Consider the following 21,331-nt stretch of genomic DNA (forward strand, 5'->3'; position numbering starts at 1 on the left):
CACAAGGCCTCAAACAAACTCGTAATCAGTGCTGCGAACATGTCGGCATTAACAGCCACCATATTTGCTGAACTCATATATATATATTTTATATATATATATGCACAAGGTATCTTCATTAAAATAATAATATTAAAAATAAAATAAAAATAAAATGAAATCATAATGAACTCACTCATGCACAGAGTCCAAATGAATTTTAACAAACACTCATGAATGTCTGTGTGAAAGTCAACATTTATTGTAGCTTCATCAGGATTCTACAAATGTACATGCTTCAACACAGATATGTCTCTTCTTGGCATTAGCCCCACCTTCAGTATTCTTTAGTGTCCAACAAATGGCAGTGATAGGCTGTTGGAAAATTAACCACATATCTAACAAGATAAAATAGTTCTCTTGTTACGAATATTGCATAGTTATTATCATTACTGAGAAGTGCTAACTAATGTGGTTTAATATAAGTATGTTTTTCCAATTTTTTTGGAATCTATTCACTTAAAAGAATTTTTATAATCTTTTTCCCAAACAAATTTTCATTGTGAATCCACACAATCAACTTTATTTATATCTTCAGTTTTTTATGCCATGAGGTTATATTATTAACTTAAAAACCAACAGTATTGATTAATATATTGGCTAGATCATCTGAAAAAACTTAAGAAAAAAAGTAATCATAGAAGTATCCTAATGGGGTATGGATATCTGTGTTATACTAGTGATTGTTCTTGTATTAGATTCCTATGAACAATTTTGCCTTGACACATCTATCACGAGTATAAACAAGCATTTTGCTAAACACTTTTTATATACAACCTTAAACCACATAATAATCATCACATCATTATAACAGTACTTGGATGATATTCTTTCATAATTTTTACCTTTTAACAAAAACTTAATTGCAAAAAGAAAAAAGGCACTCCTAAATTTTTGGTATGACTAGAAAATGTATAAGAGTAATGTAAATATGACTGCATTTCATTCAAGCACTTAATTATGTATTCCCTAAAATAACTATACATCATCATGCAAAAGTGAGTTAAATATAAAATATACATTCATATTACAAAGAAGGCAATCTGGGAAAGGCAGCTGCTGTGTGAACATCTTCATTATGAGAATTAAGTGATTAACAACATTTATATACAAAGTTGGATGGTGCAAGGTGACCTTGAACGACCCATCACACACAAGGTCATAGGACAAGGTCAAATGTTAAAGTCATGCTCTTTCTTTTGCCATGCAGATTAACCTCCAGAAAAAAACACAATCAGCTTCAATAACATTAAAATTCCTGAGGTATCACAAGTGCCAAGCAGTTTTTCATTAACATTTTTTTCCAAAACTTGGAAATAAAAAAAAACTTCCAACTTCACCTGACCTTCGCCTTGACCTTAGCTGTGATCTGGGCAGTGATAAAGTGTCAACTGACTGACTGCAGAGTAAGAATACTGCTTGGGTAAGTTTTTGTGTAAGCGTGGCCTGGCTTTGTTAAGTTAAACAAAACAAAACAACTCCAGGAATAAAATACATTATATCTTGAACACTTGAACCTAATATTGCAAGATTACTTCTAACTCTGTATAATGGGGACCTCATGTGTGTAACTCTGCTCCCAATCAGTTGGAGGGATTTTCACAGAGTTTGATAGTTTAAGAAGTTTGAACTTGAGCAATATGCTTGAATAACACAGCACCTTAAGTTTATTATCTAAACTGGCTTTAAAACATGAAAACAGTAATATTTTATTTCTACATGAAGCCTTATGTATAAAATACACTGAACCTGTATATGGGGTATATTCTATAATACTAAATTCTACAAATGCTACATGTGGTTAAATCTATTAGAAAATACACTATCATATGCCTTTTAAAAATCCATTGTACAAAATGAGTATTTTTGCCTATTCTTAAACCAGTTTCTAATATCCTCACTGTATTAGAAAAAAAAAAAAGGATTTCAAAAACTTGAAAATATATAAATGCAGAAGTAGGTGAATGTTGTTATCCCTATGGATTCCTCTGACAGACTGCACATCGGCTGACCCGGCTTCGTAAATTGCCAGCTTTGAGAGTTTGCGGTTGTGGATCAGAGAACTGAGACTGAGTATCTATAGTTGTCAGCCAGAAACTGAATTTGTTAGCGAAATAATGACAAGTGCCTCTTGCACCATTACACTCGATGAAGGGTGTTGCACGGAAGTCCTCGAGACAGCTGCCGGGACTGATCAGACTCTGGCCGCCACCTTCGGCTCCTGCTGCCGTGTGCTGGAAAAGTTTTAAGGTCAAAGGTCAAATGTTTGATGACACGGCAGCTTAACATGGGCTCAGTTTCATCAATACTGGATACCACTATTCAACTGATAATTTATATCCTCTTAGGCAGTTCTCGAGTGGGATAAAAGTGATGTTTCCCAAATGCTGGATACTTTTTTGTCTCTGATATTTCTATCAAACGGTTAAAATGACTGTTATCCTCAGGACAGCTTTGCAGAGGATGACAATTATATCTAGCAGACAGTGCTATACATTGGAAAGTGCTATCCAGCATTGGTGAAACAAGACCCTGATGGTTATGTTTTTATATTAATCAAAATATACAATTAAAATTCATTTCTATGATATGATTATCATTTAAACAAAAACCATTAAAGTAAGACAATTAAATTTCAACAAACTCTGTTGCACCTGCTAGCTACTACATCATTCAACTTACCATTGCAAAGCTATACCCAATCCAAAGTTCGCTCCATCCCTGAGGGCACCTTGGCACGTTCAAATCCTGGCTGTGGACAGCTATCACATTGGTGGGTGCATCACATACAACACACCTGCTGATGTAGGGCCTGATGTCATCCTCCATCACAGGCATCATTGGGATGGGGGCGTTGGTGGACAGCCAGTAGGACTTGTCGTTTCTGCTGGCGTAATTGCACACGTTGTTGATGTTACAGAACAGGAAGGGCATGGTGCTGAATCTCTGCAGACACGAGCCTGCAAAACCTGGAAGTGGAAAAGTTCAGCGTGATATTTGTGATATTTGCATTGGGCTTGGAAAGGTAGGTGTCACTGATACTGATATGACTGCACAATGATGGTTAATCATGTGGGGTTAATATGCTACATGCTTAGAGGAGAATGGAAGATGAACTAGGAAAACTTGCGAGTGGAAAATATTACTTATCATATAATCTAAGAACGGGACATTGTTATATCTGTTCACCTTGCATTTCAGCCTCTGATACTACCAGAAGTAAATTGGACATTGTTTTTCTTGTCTGTCCTCAGTTCACAACATTAATTACTTGGCTGTTGCATGAATACACCTTACTTTATCTTACCTTAAATAACAAAGTACGTGCAAGGCAGTCAGAAATCAATTCATTTTTCAGAACCTACTTGTATGTCAAAGTTAAGTGTCAAAACAAACAAACAAACAAACAAACAAACAAACAAACAAACAAACAAACAAACCTAAATCCTGGTTGTGGGCCCTCTCATTGCCTTCAATATACAATAAACTGTACCCCTCCCACAACTGAGTGTTGCCAAAGGGGCACTTGGGGATGTTAGTGCTCTGACTGTGCTTGACCAGGAGATAGCCAGTGGGCAGGGTTTGTCCAGGGGGGCCCAAATCTCCTTTAGGTCCTGGGGGACCAATGTCACCTAGGAACAAAGACGTGGGACATGATACATTATGAACAAATCCCTTTACCACAACATTTCTGGATAAATTGGCAATAGAGTATTTTAAACAAGAAAGTAGCTGTGCTGTCCAAATTAAGTCTCTATCTCTGTGCCACAAGTCACCTTAATATACATTTAATTTGGGTAGCTCTACCTCTGTACTACCCATCTCAACTTGACAATTTATGATTATGACTACAAACAGAACAGTACAGACCAAAACCAGAGATTTCATCAAGCCAGAAACTGCATTTAAATGATCTATCTAAAAATTCTTTAAGATCATATTAACCTGGTGATTTTCTTCAGTATGTGGAGATCAGATATTTTCTATCCTACCTGGCAATCCTGGTAGACCCGGAGAACCTGGTAGTCCTCTTTCTCCTGGACGTCCTTCTGCTCCTGGGAGTCCTGGCAAGCCTCTGTCTCCTGTCAAACCAAATGCGCCCTTGGGACCTAAAAACAGAAGAGAGAGATATTTAATGTTAATCTACTGTAACTAATGAAATAGTAATTAGAAATGAAAAGTTCCTTCCCAGAAGAACTAAAGAAACACCTAAATATTAATCTACTGTCAGTTTCTTCCAGAAAACATTTTCAAAATATTCATTTATGATGACACCATATCCAAACAACTTACCTGGTAGTCCAGGTAGACCACTTGGTCCCCTCTCTCCCTTCATTCCAGGGAGACCATCCAGCCCTCTCTGACCTGGCTCTCCCTTGTCTCCCCTCAGAGGCTGTGGTCCTGCCTGACCCGGCTCTCCCTTGAAACCTGGGGGTCCCTGGGCACCTGGAAGCATAGAACAGACCATGTGTGTCATGGCTATACTGGCTCTAGGTTATAACACATTTATCATTTCACTGTGATACTGATCACTGCATGAGGAAAGCACATATATAATGTGGAAATTATTCATAAAATTCATATTTATGTATGGAATACTAATTGTCTTAGGGTGTATTCCCAGAGATTTAGATCGATTTAGGGATTTAGATTTAGATCGACCTAACTCCCTTGGGGTTCACGCTAAATTGCAGTCAGCCAAGCGCGCACCATAGTTAATTACCCCCTTACAGCTTTTAGTAAGTGGGACAGACACTTAAGCCCATCAAGCTGACAGTAATCTAGTGAGACTCCCCACAGGGATAGATCGATCTAAAATCTATGGGAATGGGGTCTTAGTGCAGAAAATATACCAAGTCTCTTTAAGAAGGCTGAACGATGTATATGTTCCACAAACATCAAAACGCTTGCTCAGGGTCAATCACCAACAACAATCTGATCTTTATAATTAACATACTTTATCAAGCACTGCAAATCAACATTTCATAAGGTCCAGCAGCCAACAGATAATGGCAAAGGCTATATTACCTGGTAATCCAGGAAGTCCATTTCTTCCTCCTGGGCCAATATCACCCTTGGGTCCTGGCATCCCAGGTAATCCAGGTAAACCATTCCCTCCAGGTTGACCACTTTCTCCCTTTGCACCTGGCTGACCATCTCTTCCTGTGGTGATAAATACACAGTACACAAATTAGTACATCATCTCATACTGGTCATTTAAATATATGTACTTGTACAACATGGTTAACACCTACGCTTATTTTTTGGTGATTAATAAGCAAATTGATAAAGAAACAAAAGACTTGCAAGTACACTGATGTCTCGTCAGTTGATAACAAATACAATGCAGATCACAGTAATGCAGATTATTTTAGACCAAAGGTCTCCTAAAATTTTATTTGGTGACTTTTCATAACAGACATGCTCCTCTCTCCCTAAGCAAGAATGCCAGCTTTGGGCCTCTATCTAGGGCCAAAAGAGTCCTGGTCCTACGTACTGTTACTGTAACAGCGCCAGTTAACTATTTGAACCACTCACCTGGCAGTCCCTGTGGACCTGGTTGTCCTGGCAGACCATCAAAACCTGGCAGTCCCGGGTTGCCGGCCTCTCCCTTAGGTCCTGGTAACCCAGTCAGACCTGGGGGTCCCTCCAGTCCCGGCTGTCCCGGCAGACCATCACTGCCTCTCAGCCCAGGCTCTCCCTTCTCCCCTTGAGGTCCTGGCAGTCCATCCCTCCCTGGGGTCCCTTTCATCCCTGGGAGGCCATCCAGACCTGGGCGTCCCGCCTCTCCCTTGGGACCTGATGGACCATCCAGTCCTGGGAGACCTGGAAGGCCTGCCTCACCTAGAACATAATGCAAGGTTTTTATAGGGAGTATAGGTTTTAATACAGAAAATATAAGATCTTAATAGGGAAGCATAGGTTTTAATACAGGAAGAATAGGTCTTAATAGGAAGTGAGTTCTCTACAGGGAGTATACATCTTATAATGAAGTATGGGTCTATTAATAAGAAGCAAGGTATGTATAGAAAGTACACGTCTAAACAGAAAAAATCTTAATGGATAATGGAGTTAGAAGTGAGATTACTGGATGACCAATATATGTGCAATAGTGTACAGTTTGAAGTGATTTGCTAGTCTCATTCTAAGCAGAAGACAAACCTTTCAGTCCCACAGAGTCCCGCCCAGGATCACCAGGTTGTCCCGGAAGTCCCCTCTGTCCTGTGAAGCCTTTCTCTCCCTTAGGTCCAGGCCTTCCATTCAATCCTGGGAATCCAGACTCTCCCTTGGCACCTGGTAACAAATACATAACAATCCATGAATCAGACACTGAGAAAACAATGTGATCTATTCTCCACTGTAAATATCAAAATCTAATCTAATCTTAATCTAATCATCCTCCTTTTGCTATTAAATTTTGGTTGAATATTACAGGTAGAGTCTATTGCAAAGTGTGCAGGCATTAAAGGCATAGCCATACTGTTAAATTGATTTATGACTCAACAAAACATTCCAGAATGATATTCTACACAAGAGGTTCAGTGAAAACCATCAGCTGTTTCGTGAGTGAAATTTATCATCCGTTTTGTTGTGCATAATTAGGAGTAGTAATGATAACACCCTTCCCCCCCCCCCCCACACACACACAAACACATACCCACATTACACACTCCACTTACCTGGGTTACCAGGTAGCCCTGGCAGTCCAGAGTCTCCCTTGGCCCCTGGGGTACCTGGTCTACCCTCTAGGCCAGGTAAGCCACGGTCACCTTTGGGACCGTCTCGACCTGTGTAGGAAATGTAGCTTTCACTCAATAATTCAATTTTATACATGCAAGTAGTGTGTTACCCCATTCCTGCACTAAATACAAGCTTGCCAGTAATTATTGTGCAGTTCTTGCAATATATCACCATGTTTGTGGCAAATAGCTTGTTTGAAAAGAGCGCATTTATTAATATGCATTATGTATGAAACTCAAGTTTGACACTTAAGAGAAAACATCAACAAAATTGCAAGAAAGATGACACATTTATATGATAAGTTTACTCAAGAACTTAGTGAATCAACTTTATTTCCCTGTAACTTGGGTTTTTACCTGGTTGTCCGGGTTGTCCAGGCAGTCCGTCCTCTCCCGGTGGTCCCTGAGCTCCCTCTAGGCCAGGTTGTCCTGGTTGTCCCGCATTACCCTTGGCTCCAGGGAAACCTGAGGGCCCTGCTGGTCCCACCTCACCCTTCTGTCCTGGGGGACCTGGCAGGCCTGACTGACCACGGTCACCTAAAAATTGACCAATGGTTTTAATCATTGTAAAAACCTACACCATGCAAAAAAACTCTAGGCATCTATGATCTTTAGTCTTTACAAGGCTTGGTTAGCTAACAAATAAGTGTAATATGAAAATTTTCTATCTGAAAATCCAGCTTGTAGAAAAACAAGCAATTTTGTGAGTTAAAGCTTATTTGTACATTTTTTACAACAACATCTGCAGTATATGCAGCATTTGAAGAGGTTATTTCAGATGTTAAGGGAGCACTAGCACCCCCATGTCGGCAAACGTAAGACAACATTAAAACCCTGATCGATCATTCCCTTGATTTTTCTAGCAGCCATATGTGCAACCCATAAGCAGACTTGCACACATCTTCAATCATAGCCATAGGAGAAATGTTTCTTCATTTGATTTCTATGTGGATTCATTCATTACATTTATAACTATAGTTTATCTGCTCACCTTTCATTCCTGGCAGTCCATCAGCCCCAGGTTGTCCAGGGCTGCCTGGGAGTCCATTTAAGCCCTGGAAGGACAGAAAAACAGTGCAGACATTTCACTTGAGAATGTCAAAATATGATATAAAAATTTGATGTAAATTGACAAACAGTATGATACAATATAAAAGTTGAGAAATTGTTAGAATTTACTATCACAACTTCATTATTTGAAATACCAGACTTGAGAACTCTTCTTGACTAGTGAATATAAATGGCTCTTTTCACCAAATGCTCCTCACTTTTCTGCTTTACTCCCTTTCATAAGTTCACTTCGGACTGTCATTACTGATCAAAACTCATCTTGATCGTAATTCCATTTAGATGACTACAGTACATAATAGCCAGGCTATTAAGTTGTCAACTACCAAAGTGATGTGAAGCACAAAGGAACCCCATGTGATACAAGAAGGGCCGAAGACCTCCTTACTTACCCTGTCTCCCTTCATGCCAGGGAAGCCTGGTAGACCATCTCCACCCTTTGGGCCAGGTGGACCATTCTGTCCAGGTAAACCATCCAAACCAGGGTCACCAGGTAAACCTCTCTGTCCAGGTAGACCAATACCTGGCTCTCCTGCATTGCCCTTTGGTCCTGGGACACCTGGCAGACCTGGGGGTATAACAATGACCATCCAGTGAAAAATTCTTATAAACTATACATATTCTGATGCACTGAGTGTCTAATTAGGTGACAATCTGTTCTACATGTGTTGATAAAACAATTATTGCAAATTAAACGTTAATTTGTAAGTATTGTTCGGTACAAAATGTTTCTAGAGCTTGAACTTACATTTTGACAATGATTTATAACAATCAGTGTGATCTCCTACTCCGCAAAATGTCCTACAAATATCCAAGCATGGTCAAATATCTGTTTATACCATTACAAAGTAATGTATCTCAAAAACTCAGACCTGCACTGTGATTATATATATGGCTTCTTGTCATATTGACAGCCATCTTGAAGTAACTGTTGCCACGGAAATAACTAATCAGAGTACATACCTGGGTTGCCCCTGTCTCCTGGGAGACCTGGTTGTCCAGGTAACCCTGCATCTCCCTTTGAACCTGGAAATCCTGGTTGTCCAGGCTGACCCTTAGCCCCAGGGTTGCCGTCAAAACCAGGGCCACCTTTTGGTCCTAAAAAGAGAGATGTACTCATCCTTTTTAAAGTATTTAATGATTTCTTTATTAATTATTGGATATTTGCTCACTTCTGTTCCAGTGTTTATACGTAATCCCCTTCTGGTCAAAAAGAAATATGTACAGTGATATTTCCCACTTCATACAGGTGAACAGTAATCAAATACAGGTGAAGGTAGCTCTGTGTGTCATACCTCTAGGTCCGTCCAGGCCTGGTAACCCTGGCAACCCTGGTCCTCCTACGGCTCCCTTCATTCCTGGTAGTCCTGAGGGTCCTGGAGGTCCTGGGGGGCCGTCAGCTCCTGGGAATCCTAACATGCCCATAGCACCTTTGGGACCTGGTAGAAGATAATGCACATAGTAATCACATCTGTTTTATCTATTCATTTATACATCTATCCATTCTCTCAATTATTCACACATTCTTTAATTCTCCCACTCATTCTCTTATTCATTCATTTATTTGCACATTTCATCCACCCTTCCATCTATCCATTCATTCTCTCAATCATTCTTTCAATTATTCACACACTTATTCATTCATTTATTCATTCATTTATTCATTCTCACATTTATTCACATATTTATTCATTTATTCCTTTATTCACTCATTGTCTAATTTATTCATTCATTCATTCCTTTATTCACTCATTCTCTCATTCATTCCCTCCTGTCTCACCTGGTCCTCCAGGTAGTCCGTCTGCCCCAGGTCTGCCTGGTTGTCCAGCTGGACCCTCCAGTCCCGGTAGACCAGGGAGTCCCGGAGGTCCAACATCCCCTTTAGGTCCATCTCGGCCGGGTTGACCTGGTAGACCAGGAAGACCGGCCTCACCTTTTGGTCCAGCAGCACCTCAAGTTGAAATAGCATAAAATAATTATTAGAAAGTTTAAACTATTATAATACTAAACTGTTGATTGTTATCCATTATGTTAGGCTTGAAACTGAGGGTGACTTTATCAACAATATCCTAATGCACTTTATAAGAACATCGATACAACAGAACAAGACCGCTCACCAATTAAATATAAAACACAGATTTTACTTTAATAAACATTTATGTTCAATTGAGCCAAACTAAATGCTCATTTTTAGGAAAGTAAATTCCACTTGCTATGACATAAACTACCACTACTGAGTATGCACATATTTTGAGTTACAAGGTAACAGTCACTGGCTTGAGTGAAAAGTGGCAATATAAGATATCGTTTATTTCACTGCATATAAAGTATAATAACAATTGTACATTTTTACACCCTCTGCTCACATTAATAAATAAAATATTTATCTTCCTTTAAAAACATTTCTAATAGGAAGTACTTTAGGACTCCCTAGGACTCTACAGAAATCCTATCTGACATCCTACAGGGCATCCTGTAGGAAACATGTCCTTTGGGACCCTATGGAACATTTCTGTATGGGTACACATGTATAAATACCTGGCAGTCCATCCAGTCCATTAGCCCCAGGCTGTCCTCTGAGTCCTGGTTCTCCTGGACGACCCGGTTCACCCTTCACCCCGGCCAGAGAATCGCCTGGCAGGCCATCTATACCACGGTCTCCTTTAGGACCCGGGGCACCTGGCAAACCTGGCTGACCTGGAATAGTGGTTATGGAATATTGAATTTCCATAGAAAATGTATTTATTTGTCACAGCAGCACAGAAATTACACAGTATCCTGAATACAGTATTAAGAAATAAAAGTACATGAAAAATATATATTAAGGCATTCACAACAAGAAGATCCATCCATAAATTAGCAAATGACACAGACTATGAATATTGAAACAGTATGTGGTAATACATTGACTACTACATTCAATGTTGCACATTCCAATGAACTTCTTAATTTACCATCCATCCCTGGGAAGGGAATCCCATAAATTAAGTGGCAACTGAAACAACTATGAAGATAGAAACATTCTCTAGACCTGGTAATACTTTGTCTACTGTGTACAGTCAATGGCATAACCCCAGTTGAACTACTTACCATCCATCCCTGGGAATCCCATTAAGCCCTGGTCACCTGGACCTCCTGGCTGTCCTGGCAGACCAGGCTCTCCCTTAATACACTGGCTGACTGGACCAGCAGGACCCTGCTCACCTACAGACACACACAAATGCAGTTAGCATGTCATAATTACACCTAAATTCTTGACAAAATAAATTGTTTGATCCAAGACAAAAAGTAAAAATATTTATGCTGAATAAAATTTGTTTCATGATTGCAGAATTTAAATTGTAAGGATAAGTTCTGAAATACCAGTTTTAAACACAAAAGCATTTTCCTGAAGTTTTTTTGAATAATTGTCATAATTCCAGAGCAAAATCCATTGCAGGATAGTCTGTCAAAACGAGAGGCAAAAGAAATGGGTTCAGTCAAGTGTTACCTTTTGGCCCAGTGAGTCCTGTGAATCCTCGATCTCCTTTCTGGCCTGCTGATCCTGGTAGTCCTGGAAGTCCTGAATCTCCTTTCTCTCCACGCTGTCCAGTTAATCCTATATACAGCATATAATATATCATATTAAGATATCAACAGTTAAAGATTGCAGAACAGTATTCTGAAAGAAGTACCAAAAGCTTTCCACAATTTATCATATTACAAAATATTGTACAGCTTTCTAGAGTTAACATTTATGCCAAATTTATCTCCCTTCTTCCCCCTGTTCCATTACCTCTGGGTCCTGGATCTCCTGGCAGACCTGGCAGCCCAGCGTTACCCTTGGGTCCTGGCTGCCCATCAAGTCCTGGCTGGCCCTTCTCACCTGGAAATGAGGTACAGTGTAGTATGGAGGTCAGCCAGCACTGTGTCAGATATGAGTAATGCACACAGAACATTGGTTTGAAGTAGTACATTATGTGTTTTTAATTTTTTTTTCAATCAGCATATAGTATCAACTTCTTGTTAACCTCATATATTTTGATGTCTACCTGGAGTTTCTTCATCTGTGAAATCAGTGCTTAGATCTGCCTTTATCTTTTACATTTGTTTTGATTTTCCTAATTGCTCATTCCCAATTCAACACTTTAAATTAAAATTGATTTGATATATAATAGTGGATATATCTTTACCTGGTGCCCCATTGCGTCCTGGCAGTCCATCAAATCCCTTGGGTCCCTGGGGTCCGGGGAGACCCGGGAATCCACGCTCACCCTTGGTCACTATATTAGCTGGACCTGTATTAACAGATGAGGAATAAAGACCTAGTGTGTAATGCCACTGTATAATATATTCTTTAACTAAGCTCTTCATACATTCATATGGTTAAATATTTCAATGAAAGAAAATCAAATATTTTGATTTCTTTAACAGAAGAAAGTTTGCGTAAGTTGTTCTAAGTTCTAACGCTAGTTAGAACAAGTGACTCTTGTCCTAATCTTGTTAAAAAAAGAGCAACGGAACCCACTTTTGACATAAATTTCTGTCACTTCACTCATAACCAGAACAAAACATTCACAGAGTTACAGTTTGAGCACAGCACAGTCTGGGCATGTCACATTGGTATCAATCAACTCCACTTATATCTAAGCTTAAAGCATGCAATCATAACTTCACCTGCTTCTCCCTTTGCTCCCTTCTGTCCAGGTAACCCAGCGTTTCCTTTACCACCGTCTCTACCCCTGTCTCCCTTCTGGCCAGGGAGGCCAAACCCAGGTTCTCCCTTAGGTCCCTGCTGGCCTGGCACCCCTGGTCCTCCTGGACGCCCGTCCAAGCCAAATGGACCTGGTGGACCCTAGGGTGACAAAGAATTCACCATTAAGCAGGGTTTAAGTTCAGAACGAAAAAGAAAACAGAAAGGCTAGAAATAATAGGAAAGAGGCATGTTTCACCTTTAGTTATTAAGAAGTTATGTAAAGCAGGTGAGATAAGAAAGTAATTGCACATATTTCTCTTTCAATAATCATATATCTCAAAGGAAAATGCACTGGAATAACTAAGGTAAGTGTTTGAAATAGCAAGCAATCACTGTAAACTACTATGCTGAATACACTTACGGGGTCTCCCTTCATGCCAGGTAGCCCATTTCTCCCAGGTACCCCTGGCTGCCCTCTGTTACCAGGTGCACCCACACGCCCCTCTGGTCCTGCTGGTCCTGGCTCGCCTTTCTGACCTGGTAAAAGGAGTGAAATACAGTTGGTAGTTAAAGTGTGTATTAGGTTTTAAGGAACAGACTGCAATGTCCATGTAAAATACACAAGGCCGCACTCTCGCACACAGCAAACATGTGCTGCAAGTTTTCATGTTGAGCGAAAGATTTTGTGTCATATTTAGCTTCCATTTTATCAACCAACTTTTGAAAAAGGTATTCCCTATTCCATCTTCTATTTAAAAGTGCCACTGAAGAAATACATTTGTGCATATTTACCTTGAGGGCCTGGGACAGTAATGGCTACAGCAGAGTCACCTTTAGGTCCAACATCTCCTGGTCGACCATCCAAACCTGGGGCTCCCTGAAAACATAAATATCACTGGGGATTGTCCAAATGTGTGAGACGCTGCTTGGGATCACGACTTGATACAGACTTAAAACATGCATGGGTTGACACAAATTTCACCGTTTAACATTTGAGATGGTTTCATCTTTCAAAACAAGATGCAGAATGTATTACAATCCACAATAATCACCTTATGCTTTAAATTTTTATTCTTTTTGTCAAACAGGTCATCAGTTTGCTTTCATGACTACTTCTCACTGTGCCTTAGGTTTTGCTTTTCGTTTTGCTATCTTCCTTTTCTTTCCTTTCCTCTTATTATTAATATTTTTTTGAGGGGGGGGGAGTTCAAGATCCTTTTGAAAAAGAGGCCAAAAAGTGGAGCATACTCACTGGATTTCCCTGTAACCCAGGCAGGCCTGGTGAACCATCGTCTCCTCTGTCTCCAGCCACCCCAGGGTCTCCCTGAGGTCCTCTCTCTCCTGGTAGACCTGGCAGACCATCCAACCCTGGGCCCCCCTTCTCACCCTTGAACCCTGGGACACATATCCCGCCTCTTTCACCTGGGGAAGGAATGGTTTTCAATTAGTTCCATGTTTTCAATTATTTCATTGACTTGTAAGACATGATATGAGAAAACTGACGACGTATCACAATGACATTAATAAAAACTGAAATAAAAAGTCTTATAAAATTTTGACTGTTATTTGACATAATATCATATAACCAGTGTGCTAATGAATTTGTAGGCTATCTTAATATACTGATTCCAATACAATCAACAAATTCTTTTGGACTGCTCTATTATAAGCATGGTACTTAATCAATTTTCAATTTGCTCTGCAGCAAGGTATTATCTCTTTAACATGGGAGACACACAAATCATGGGAGTTTGGTATCCAACAATCACTGCTACCATCTGCACAAACAACCTAATTTACTTCAACTGGCAAGAAAAAAATTCACAATTAACTCTATGAACCTAAAATGAGAAGGCTGTTCTCTGGCAGCTCTCACCTTTATCTCCAGGTATTCCAGGCAGTCCATCTCTACCCGGGCGTCCACTATCTCCTGGCTGACCTTTCTGACCACGGTCACCCTGGGGACCCCTGAACCCTTCAGGTGTGTTACCAGGGGGGCCTTGGTTGCCTTTAAATCCCCTCTCTCCCTTGTCACCTTTCTGTCCCTCGCGTCCTGGTAGTCCATCCCGCCCTGGTTGTCCCCGTATGGACCCTCCTGGCTCTCCCTTCATCCCTGGTTCTCCCTTGGATCCCGGCTGCCCTGGGGTGCCAGGGAGACCATCCCGACCTGATAAACCTGAGGGGAAGACAGTCAGACGGTGAGACCATTTAAAAGAAATGTGTCCTTAAAATCGACAGATGTGAATTTTCTGGTTGAAAGAAAAATGGAGACTTTCTATAAAAACTTTATATTCAACTTTTTATGTTAAGATTATTGATTGCCTTTGCTACCTCAAATACTGCTTTTTGTTTATGTAAGAAGCAAATAAATAATTTAATATAGCTTTTTGAGAGAAAAAAAATATCATTGTAATCAATACTGTAGGTACATATTCTTCCAATACAAGTAGAAAGGAAAATGAAAACTTGACGACTTCTGGGTGGTATGATGTTCCAATAAGTTAGTTTAAAATAGTTCAGTTCTCCAAAATGCCATTAAGTTTTTATGAATAATAAAACAAACCAAAACCAAAAGGTTTTACTTTTCACACCATAAAATATTCTCCCAGCATCTGTGTTTCAGTTTTAGAAAAACTTGACATTAACAAGCCATAACCCCATGTTAATAGTCTTGACTGGTGAAATCTGGACCCAAATGACCAATCATAAAACATGGATGTATTGGACCATGTCATAAATCCGAGTTCAAAGAATTCTTTCCAACTTGGGGTAAACGAAAGGTCATGACATCTGAGAAAGGGAGAGCATGGTCAAGTGCAAGGGTCTGGTACACTAATTCAGATAAGATAGGTGTTAAAGGGAGAAATTCTTATTTTTACACACACAGTATTTCTGAGTTTTTTCTTCAAGGAGGTAAAAATCAACAGGCAATGCTGATGGACAGTGGTTTGGAGTAACAACCTGCCTGCTGTAAGTCTACCCTTGATTGATCTCTCATAATGCTTCCCTTACTTTGTTTCACCTTTTTTTCATCTAGATGTAAAGAGTGATAGCAGAGGTCAAATTTCGAGATCAAATTTGACATCACATACTTGATCTTCCACAGTGCCACATTTTAAAGATACATAACCAAAGACTGTTTCAAATAGTCAAATGCTACAATAGTATATCAAAACAGGACTATAGACGAGACAATAACATCTTACCTCCAGGCCCTCTATCTCCCTTTTCTCCCTTGGGTCCATCAAATCCCTGTGGTCCTGGGGGTCCGGGCAGACCTGGCCCTCCACTCTCCCCTTTCATACCAATGTTTCCCGGGACTCCTTCCAGACCTGGCAGTCCTGGAGGCCCTGGTTGGCCCTTGGGGCCCTGTGGGCCTGGGGGACCTGGGGGCCCATAGTTACCTTTACCGCCCTGAAATCACGTTTTCTTGCTGTGTATATTGCATATTGAGTTGATTTTTTGGAGTTTTATTCTAAGGACTATTCTCAAATTGTTTGACTTTTATTCAGATGACTTACTTTTCTTCCAAATATTCTAAGAGGAAAAAGGTGTATGCATTACAGAGAAAAAATAGGAACATAAAACAATGAAAAACAAACAAATTCAAGGAAAGAGTTAAAATATATCATACTATTTTATTTTCTTTTAACTTTTCTAAATTATTTAATGATTTTCATCCATTAACCAGTAACTACTGCCAATTCAAGTCCTTGGACAATACAGGTCTGTAGCTAGCAGTTTTAAAAGTTTTTTTAAGTGGGCCATTCATCCTCTCAATTGAGCCAACTTGAGAAACCTTGATCAAATTTGGATTCATAATCGACTTTTTCTGGCCAAAACGACAGCTCTTTCAAACTTCTGACCCGGAGACCTTCAATACTTACAGGGGGACCTGGGGGTCCTTGGTTTCCTTTATAGCCACGTGGGCCACTGGGGCCGGTATCTCCCTTCAATCCTGGCTGGCCTGGACGCCCTGGGAACCCATCCTCTCCCCGGTCACCCTGGGGATAATAATAAATAAATTGCTTATGAAAAGTGATAAAATTATATATTTTAAACTTTCTAGTGACAATTTAAATTAGTTCAAAGGATTAAAACAGTAAAAATACATTGGATCATTTTAAAAATATAGGTTTTATAATTTTGAATGAAAAAAGATTTGCATAACTTTGATGTATACATACATTTTTTTTTTAATTTTTGTATTAAAATGAGGTATACTTACCTTGAATCCTGGCTGTCCTGCTAATCCTGGCACTCCTTCTTTACCCTGTTCATAAACATAAGCAGTATTTGAGTAGTATACCTAATTCAGCTTCTAAAGAAACAACTATAATATTTACTGTATAAGATATCATATCAAAACACATTTCATCAAAATTCATCCGCATTATTGACATTATTTTCAATTAGCATCATGCAGATAATGAGATTTAAAATTTTAATTAATTTTATATTAGTTTTTCTTATAACAATGTAGATATCGAGTTCTGAAATATGTAACACAAAGTATACTGTGTATATATTTCAAAAGTCAATGTTTACCCTAGGTCCAGCTGGTCCCGGGACACCCTTCTCTCCCTTCATACCAATAGTTCCTGGAACACCCTGGAATATCACACAATCCAATCAATGGCCACTCTTTTAGTTTAAGATAAAACAAACAATTCAGAGCATGAAGCATGTTAAAATCATGCTCATTATAATATATCTTTCATCAGTAAATAGAAAATTGAACTACCTAAATTAAGCCCAATATATGCATGAAAACCAAATATATGAATTAATTATTTAATATGTCAACTCAAAAAAACAGAATCTAGTTATAAACTTCACTACATTCATGAAAAGATTCTACACAGAGTCAAGAAGTGCAGTCAACTTACAGGTAGTCCACTGGCACCATCAAAGCCTGCATTTCCTATAGGTCCTGGCTCACCCTACAGAGAAACATATTCCACAGTATAAAACACACCGTAATGCTCCATAATTCAATTTGTATGCATCTGCTTTGTGTTTGTGTACCTTTTAAGTTTAACTGCTTTCCTTTATTTCAGCAAGTACACCTTAAGAGTCTTTTACTTTTAAGTGTCATGGATAATAATTTGCAAACAGTCTTAAAATCTATCACATCTAGAAAATGGTAATAAGTAGTTCTTAATAACGCTGATTCAAAGAATGGGGTTTTAAATAATGTTCAGAAAGAGGAAAGATATATTCTTGACTATAGAAGCTGAAATGTTTGTATACTTTTCTTTCTTTAAAATGCCACAAAATCTTTTAATGAAACAAGTACACTTTTTGAGATGCAATAATGCAAAATATTTAAGTAAATTTATTCCCAGTCATTTAAAAATAAATCCTCTATCAACCCATCAATGGGACCTACTTAATACCAGAGGCAGACCACACTGGTGGGAGGATGGTGGCATTCGTTCTGTCCAATTTCAACACCGCTTTAATTTCACATCCACCTTTGTTTTAAAACAAACTCAATGATCTGTGTGTATACATATCTCCAGCTCTTGCTGTGTACATAATGGCAGGTTTCCCTAAAGCAACCAGCTCAGACATAACAGAGAAATACACTGTATAGACTGCTGTATTTTGTTGGGTCAGGACCAATGTAAACCAACGGTGAGACAGGTGCCCCATAGCATGGAGAAAAGGGGGGAGGGAATTCTCACAAAATTGTATCTCTTTTTTTTCTGGATAAATAAAGACTATGTTTTAGCTTGCCAATACAATATGGCCATTATATTCTTGAGCTAGTGCAGATGTTTTCTTTTTTCAACATTCAATATGAGATCCATTCAGAAAGGGGAAAACAAGGCGAGGAATGTACAGAATATATATAGAGAAGAGGTTCAATGCTGTAGACTACATAAAGTGAGGTGTTTATGAATTCAATTTATTTCAAATGCCACTAACAAGAAGATGATAACCTTGGTATATACAGTGCCAGCTATGATGTGTGGCCAATCATCACTGAGTTTATATACACATACTTTCCATGAGGAAACTCCCATAACTCAAGAGACCTGTATGGAAACAGATGCAGGAGGGGAAGAGAACAGACTGGGGGATTGTGTCATATGTACCATCTCTAAGAGGGGGAAAACTCAAGATTTAATATATCAATAAACAGGCAAATCTTCTTACTTCAGAAATGAAAAGAAAAATTGCCACCTCTGTGAACTGCCAGGGCATATGAGGCAGCATGGAAAAACTTGGATCTAAACTTTTAACTGTGACCTATCTCATTACCCATGCCTACACAATAACCATGGCACATCCACACACACACACACACACACACACACACACACACACACACAGAAAGAAATAATACAGAACACTGCCTATTTAAAGTAAGCAAATAAAAAAATATCAGTATAAATCAAGTTAGTCTACTGACATTTTCCACTTTATCTACCTCTGTGAAAATGACTGATAGTTCAGTGAAGAGTTTTAACAATGTAAAACTTTTTCCCTTGAGTTTAGGTGGGTGGGCTTGTATAACCTAGGTTTCTATCCAAGAATAGCAGCCAAGCCAGGTCACATAAACACCCAAGCAGATCAAGAACAATGGGGAACAATATGATGTAACACACGAGGGATTTCTACACACTTCTTTGTCAAAAATCAATTTTCTGTTCCACTGCTTTCCATCTGTTAAAAAGATTATGATTTCCATGTGTTTTTCAAATTTTTCTACAAATTTGGGGAATTCTTTTTGCACTTGCCTGTGATGGGTGCAAGGTTATTGGCTAAAAACGGAGGTAATGCATTACTTCTAACAGTTTTTTTCTTTTTTTTTTCTTAGTGTTTTAACATGTGACTGTGCATATGTGCATGTTTTGTTACATGGCACGTATGTGTGTGCATGTTTGTGTCCATTCAGATTGTACATGCTCCACATACATAAAATTATACATTAAAATTCCAAAGAACTTCCCAAAATATATCTTTCAAAAATGACTTCCCAAAAACTACACATCTTATTCAACTAAAACGTACTAATGAACATCTCTTCAATCAAAATGAAAGTGAAACTGATTCCTACCTTCATTCCCTTCATTCCCACCTCTCCCTTTGGTCCAACTATGGGCACTACCATGGAGGTATTACCAGATACGAAAGGACAAGATCCGGGGTCTCCCTTGGGACCTCGTGAACCAGCTGGCCCAGGTAACCCTGGCTGTCCCTGTCTTCCTATACCTGGGTTACCTTTATCACCTTGTGGCCCCCTCACTCCTGGAGGACCCTGGAGTTAAAGTGAAAAACATTGTGATAACAGACCACTTCTCATTGTGTTTTACGAGGAGGCAGGGCAAAGGTTTATGATTGGTCTTTTTAAGTTAAGTGTGAACTGTTAAAAAAACTGTCACTCACAGCACAACCACACCTAACACAATGCTTACCTGGGGTCCTGGTTATACAGAGACCAGTAAAGTCACAGCCAACACACTGTCACTCACAACACAACCACACCTAACACAATGCTTACCCGGGGTCTTGGTTGTACAGAGACCAGTAAAGTCACAGCCAACACACTGTCACTCACAACACAATCACACCTAACACAATGCTTACCCGGGGTCTTGGTTGTACAAAGACCAGTTAAGTCACAGCCAACACACTGTCACTCACAACACAACAACACCTAACACAATGCTTACCTGGAGTCCTGGTTGTACAGAGACCAGTAAAGTCACAGCCAACACACTGTCACTCACAACACAACCACACCTAACACAATGCTTACCTGGAGTCCTGGTTGTACAGAGACCAGTAAAGTCTCAGCCAACACACTGTCACTCACAACACAACCACACCTAACACAATGCTTACCAGGGGTCCTGGTGGTCCTTGTTCTCCCTTCATACCTGGGGAACCATTTAATCCTGAAGCACCCTAGAGAAAATAAAACACAAAACCATGTTAAATCTTTGGCAATGGGGAAGCTATATAATATGTAAAGACACCAATAACACAGCAGAGAAGACAGTGATTTCATTAATAAAAATATTTTTATTTTTTTCCCATAAATAACTAAATAAATATGGTTTAAATAACTGGCTGAGACTTACTGGTGGTCCAGGTCGGCCATCGTATCCTGGTTCACCCTGGAATTACAAAGAAAACATACTAAAAGTTGCCTCTGACTTGCTAGTCCTATGATCCAAGTTATTAGAGGAAGGTACTATGTTTTTTTTTTACTTCTGTTTTTCTTCTGTAAATACTGTATACTGTTATGCTGTAGACTTTAGGATCAAAACTTTTTTTTACAAAAAAAAAAAAAAAAAAAAAAAAAAAAAAAAAAAAAAAAAAAAAAAAAAAAATTAATGGTGGAACTCTTTATAGCTTCATGTTTATCAGATATTCCATTCAAGTTATTCTGTACTGGTACATTAATTATAATGACCTCGTGAAATATAATGCATAATAATATACAACTTAAAGGCAGCTTAACTCAATTTCTGATTTCCTACTCATTTTTTTCAAGACCTTCACAAGCATATTATATTTCAGTTCAGGCTTTAAGCTTTCTTTAATAATTACCTAACTTAGGATGTATCAATGAAAGTCTAATAAAATAATCAACTCTAACTAAATCAGTTGCTGTAGATTGGACCTAATGAGACCTAATGCAGTTCACAAATTTCCGCTGTATGGTCAGTTCAAGAGTGGCAAACAAACGCTACATTCATATGGTGGAGTTAGTCCAATGAAAATATCAGTATAGAGAAATAACCCAGATGGGAAACAAATCTTTCAATCAAATTCATTTCCTTCTCATTTC

General features: G+C 39.0%; 1 protein-coding gene across 1 annotated transcript in view; it reads right to left on the reverse strand.

Annotated features, from left to right (window-relative positions):
• Positions 1–217: 217 nt before the first annotated feature.
• Positions 218–21,331, reverse strand: part of LOC106177184 (uncharacterized) — a 53,502-nt gene continuing 32,388 nt past the window's right edge. The window contains exons 8-40 of the mRNA XM_013559886.3: positions 20,619–20,654; positions 20,380–20,442; positions 19,592–19,792; positions 17,412–17,465; positions 17,071–17,133; positions 16,751–16,795; positions 16,410–16,526; positions 15,729–15,936; positions 14,399–14,698; positions 13,775–13,944; positions 13,315–13,399; positions 12,944–13,059; positions 12,504–12,681; positions 12,020–12,124; positions 11,623–11,712; positions 11,338–11,445; positions 10,938–11,051; positions 10,386–10,544; positions 9,628–9,798; positions 9,143–9,286; positions 8,811–8,945; positions 8,240–8,415; positions 7,771–7,834; positions 7,137–7,316; positions 6,720–6,827; positions 6,202–6,333; positions 5,578–5,883; positions 5,068–5,202; positions 4,333–4,485; positions 4,032–4,148; positions 3,480–3,671; positions 2,722–3,008; positions 218–2,273 (exon numbers count right to left, since the gene is read on the reverse strand). Coding sequence (XP_013415340.2) covers positions 2,016–2,273; positions 2,722–3,008; positions 3,480–3,671; positions 4,032–4,148; positions 4,333–4,485; positions 5,068–5,202; positions 5,578–5,883; positions 6,202–6,333; positions 6,720–6,827; positions 7,137–7,316; positions 7,771–7,834; positions 8,240–8,415; positions 8,811–8,945; positions 9,143–9,286; positions 9,628–9,798; positions 10,386–10,544; positions 10,938–11,051; positions 11,338–11,445; positions 11,623–11,712; positions 12,020–12,124; positions 12,504–12,681; positions 12,944–13,059; positions 13,315–13,399; positions 13,775–13,944; positions 14,399–14,698; positions 15,729–15,936; positions 16,410–16,526; positions 16,751–16,795; positions 17,071–17,133; positions 17,412–17,465; positions 19,592–19,792; positions 20,380–20,442; positions 20,619–20,654 — 4,770 coding nt within the window. The 3' untranslated portion in view covers positions 218–2,015. The remainder of the gene's footprint in view (positions 2,274–2,721; positions 3,009–3,479; positions 3,672–4,031; positions 4,149–4,332; positions 4,486–5,067; positions 5,203–5,577; positions 5,884–6,201; positions 6,334–6,719; positions 6,828–7,136; positions 7,317–7,770; positions 7,835–8,239; positions 8,416–8,810; positions 8,946–9,142; positions 9,287–9,627; positions 9,799–10,385; positions 10,545–10,937; positions 11,052–11,337; positions 11,446–11,622; positions 11,713–12,019; positions 12,125–12,503; positions 12,682–12,943; positions 13,060–13,314; positions 13,400–13,774; positions 13,945–14,398; positions 14,699–15,728; positions 15,937–16,409; positions 16,527–16,750; positions 16,796–17,070; positions 17,134–17,411; positions 17,466–19,591; positions 19,793–20,379; positions 20,443–20,618; positions 20,655–21,331) is intronic.

Source organism: Lingula anatina, chromosome 10, assembly GCF_051362555.1.
Source record: "Lingula anatina isolate TDL-2025a chromosome 10, LinAna3.0, whole genome shotgun sequence".
NCBI classification, from domain to species: Eukaryota; Metazoa; Brachiopoda; class Lingulata; order Lingulida; family Lingulidae; genus Lingula; species Lingula anatina.